A 2354-nucleotide genomic window follows, 5' to 3' on the forward strand; every position below is an offset into this window, starting at 1 on the left:
CTATAATTATGTAAATAATGGAGTAATTTAATTTTCATAGAAACAAAAGATAAGAAAAAGGAAATAATCAAAAGGAAATATGTCTGAGAATCCATAAATTAAAAATTCTGACTTTGTCTTTAGTCTCTAATATTTGAGTTCTAATAGCAGAAAAGTTTCACGGAGTTTTCTTTAGTGAGTATTACATAACGAATTTCGAATATTATACTGTACAAGAATAATACTATTAACTGTACGTGTGACATAATGGTCAATGAATCAGTGAAAAAAGAACCATGAGGTTTTATTCTTTCTATCTATCTTAGCCTCAACGAACAAAGTCATTCAATACTTATTTCAGTACGTAAAAAATAATATATACTCACTAATATCGTTGAAATACAAAATTGATTCAAATGCCATAAAAAAATATATATATACAAGAAAAGTACATTACATACAACTTTTTAATTTCTAATTTTTATAGATCATACAAAAACAACTCAAAATAATAATTACATCTCCAAAGCCGCGTTTTCCCTTTCCCTTTTTCTTTTTCCCCCTTATTTTCCTCTTTTTATTTATTTATTTATTTTTATTTTTTTAACAATAATTATTTTCCTCCCTATAAAAACCATATAAATAGCCAAACACCCCACTCCACTACACCAAAATCTTGAATTTTCTCTTCACCATGGCAACTTACAAAGCTTTCTTGATTTTCTTTCTAAATATTCTTCATCTATCAATATCCAAAAAAATTCAAGAAAACACACCCCTTTCACTTTCTTTTCCAATTAAAACAACCCCTTTATCTCAAAATTTGAAAATAAATTTTCTATCTTCATCAAAAGCCATGACAAAGCCACCATCATCTTTGAACTATAAATCAAATTTCAAATATTCAATGGCTCTTATTGTTACACTTCCAATAGGTACACCTCCACAAGATCAACAAATGGTTTTAGATACTGGTAGTCAACTTTCTTGGATTCAATGTAATAAAAAAAAATTACCAAAAATACCCCCATCAACAATATTTGATCCTTCTTTATCCTCTTCATTTTCTGTTTTACCATGCAATCATCCTTTATGTAAACCACGTATACCTGATTTTACCCTCCCAACTTCATGTGACCAAAATAGTCTCTGTCATTATTCTTACTTCTATGCTGATGGTACATTAGCTGAGGGTAATCTTGTCAAAGAGAAAATTACTTTTTTGAATTCCCAAAATACCCCTCCTTTGATCCTAGGTTGCACGACGGAGTCGCGCGACGCGGAGGGTATTTTGGGAATGAATCTTGGTAGGTTCTCATTCGCCTCGCAAGCAAAGGTGCAAAAGTTCTCGTACTGTGTGCCAAATCGACAGGGGAAAGTTAGTCCAAGTGGGACGTTTTACCTAGGTCAAAACCCTAATTCACATATGTTTAAATATATTAATCTTTTGACTTTTCCTCGAAGTCAACGTATGCCAAATTTGGACCCCCTAGCATATACTATTGGCATGGTGGGGATAAAAATTGGAGGGAAAAAATTGAATATCTCCGAGAAGGTTTTCCGGCCGGACGCGGGTGGTTCCGGCCAGACGATGATCGATTCGGGGACCCAATACACTTTTCTAGTAGAGGAGGCGTATGATAAAGTCCGAGATGAAATTGTTAGGTTAGTAGGTCCAAAATTGAAGAAGGGGTACGTATATGGTCAATCGCTCGATATGTGCTTCGATGCTGTAAATTCCATAGAGGCTGGTCGATCGATAGGGGATATGACACTAGAATTTGAGAATGGAATTGAAATATTGGTCAATAAAGAGAATATGTTGGATGATGTAGGTGGAGGAGTTCATTGTTTGGGGATTGGAAAATCAGAAAAACTTGGAGTAGCAAGTAATATTATTGGTAATTTTCATCAACAAAATTTGTGGGTTGAATTTGATTTGAGTAATAAAAGAGTTGGGTTTGGGAAAGTAGAGTGTAAGTAGGGACAGACTATAGTGTTAGTGATTAGTTGTTGTCACATATTGTAAGTGCTTGTTTTGAGTACATATTTTTATTAATACTTTTGAAGAAAAAAAAAGGTGTATATGTTAATCTAGAGGGGTTGTTGGGGCTTGTGTTTTGTGTAAATAAAATATTTTCCTTTATATAATAGAAAATTTCATAAAAGTAGGTGGTTTTAGTTTATGTCATCATATATTTTGTTATATTTTATTTCTGATCACAGTGTTCGAATCAGCTTGTACGGTTATCAAAATTTTTCACTAACACAAATTTATAATAAGTCAATCTATTAAAGTTTAAGTCAGTCTGATAAGATTTGACGGTCTTCTATATTTTTAATGTTAAAGTGCAGTTTTTTCTTTGTAATTGATA

At 32.3% G+C, this 2354-nt stretch overlaps 1 protein-coding gene across 1 annotated transcript; it reads left to right on the plus strand.

Annotated features, from left to right (window-relative positions):
* The first annotated feature begins 625 nt into the window (after positions 1 to 625).
* Positions 626 to 2147, plus strand: LOC107870524 (aspartic proteinase PCS1). Its single transcript, XM_016717084.2, has one exon. It carries the CDS (start codon positions 674 to 676, stop codon positions 1961 to 1963), a length of 1290 nt encoding a protein of 429 aa, XP_016572570.1. The 5' UTR covers positions 626 to 673; the 3' UTR covers positions 1964 to 2147.
* Positions 2148 to 2354: the final 207 nt, after the last annotated feature.

The sequence above is a fragment of the Capsicum annuum genome, chromosome 12 (assembly GCF_002878395.1).
Source record: "Capsicum annuum cultivar UCD-10X-F1 chromosome 12, UCD10Xv1.1, whole genome shotgun sequence".
Classification (NCBI taxonomy): Eukaryota; Viridiplantae; Streptophyta; class Magnoliopsida; order Solanales; family Solanaceae; genus Capsicum; species Capsicum annuum.

Coding starts and splice junctions, on each gene's coding strand:
- LOC107870524 (XM_016717084.2), top strand. CDS start 674: ATGGCAACTTACAAAGCTTTCTTGATTTTCTTTCTAAATATTCTTCAT.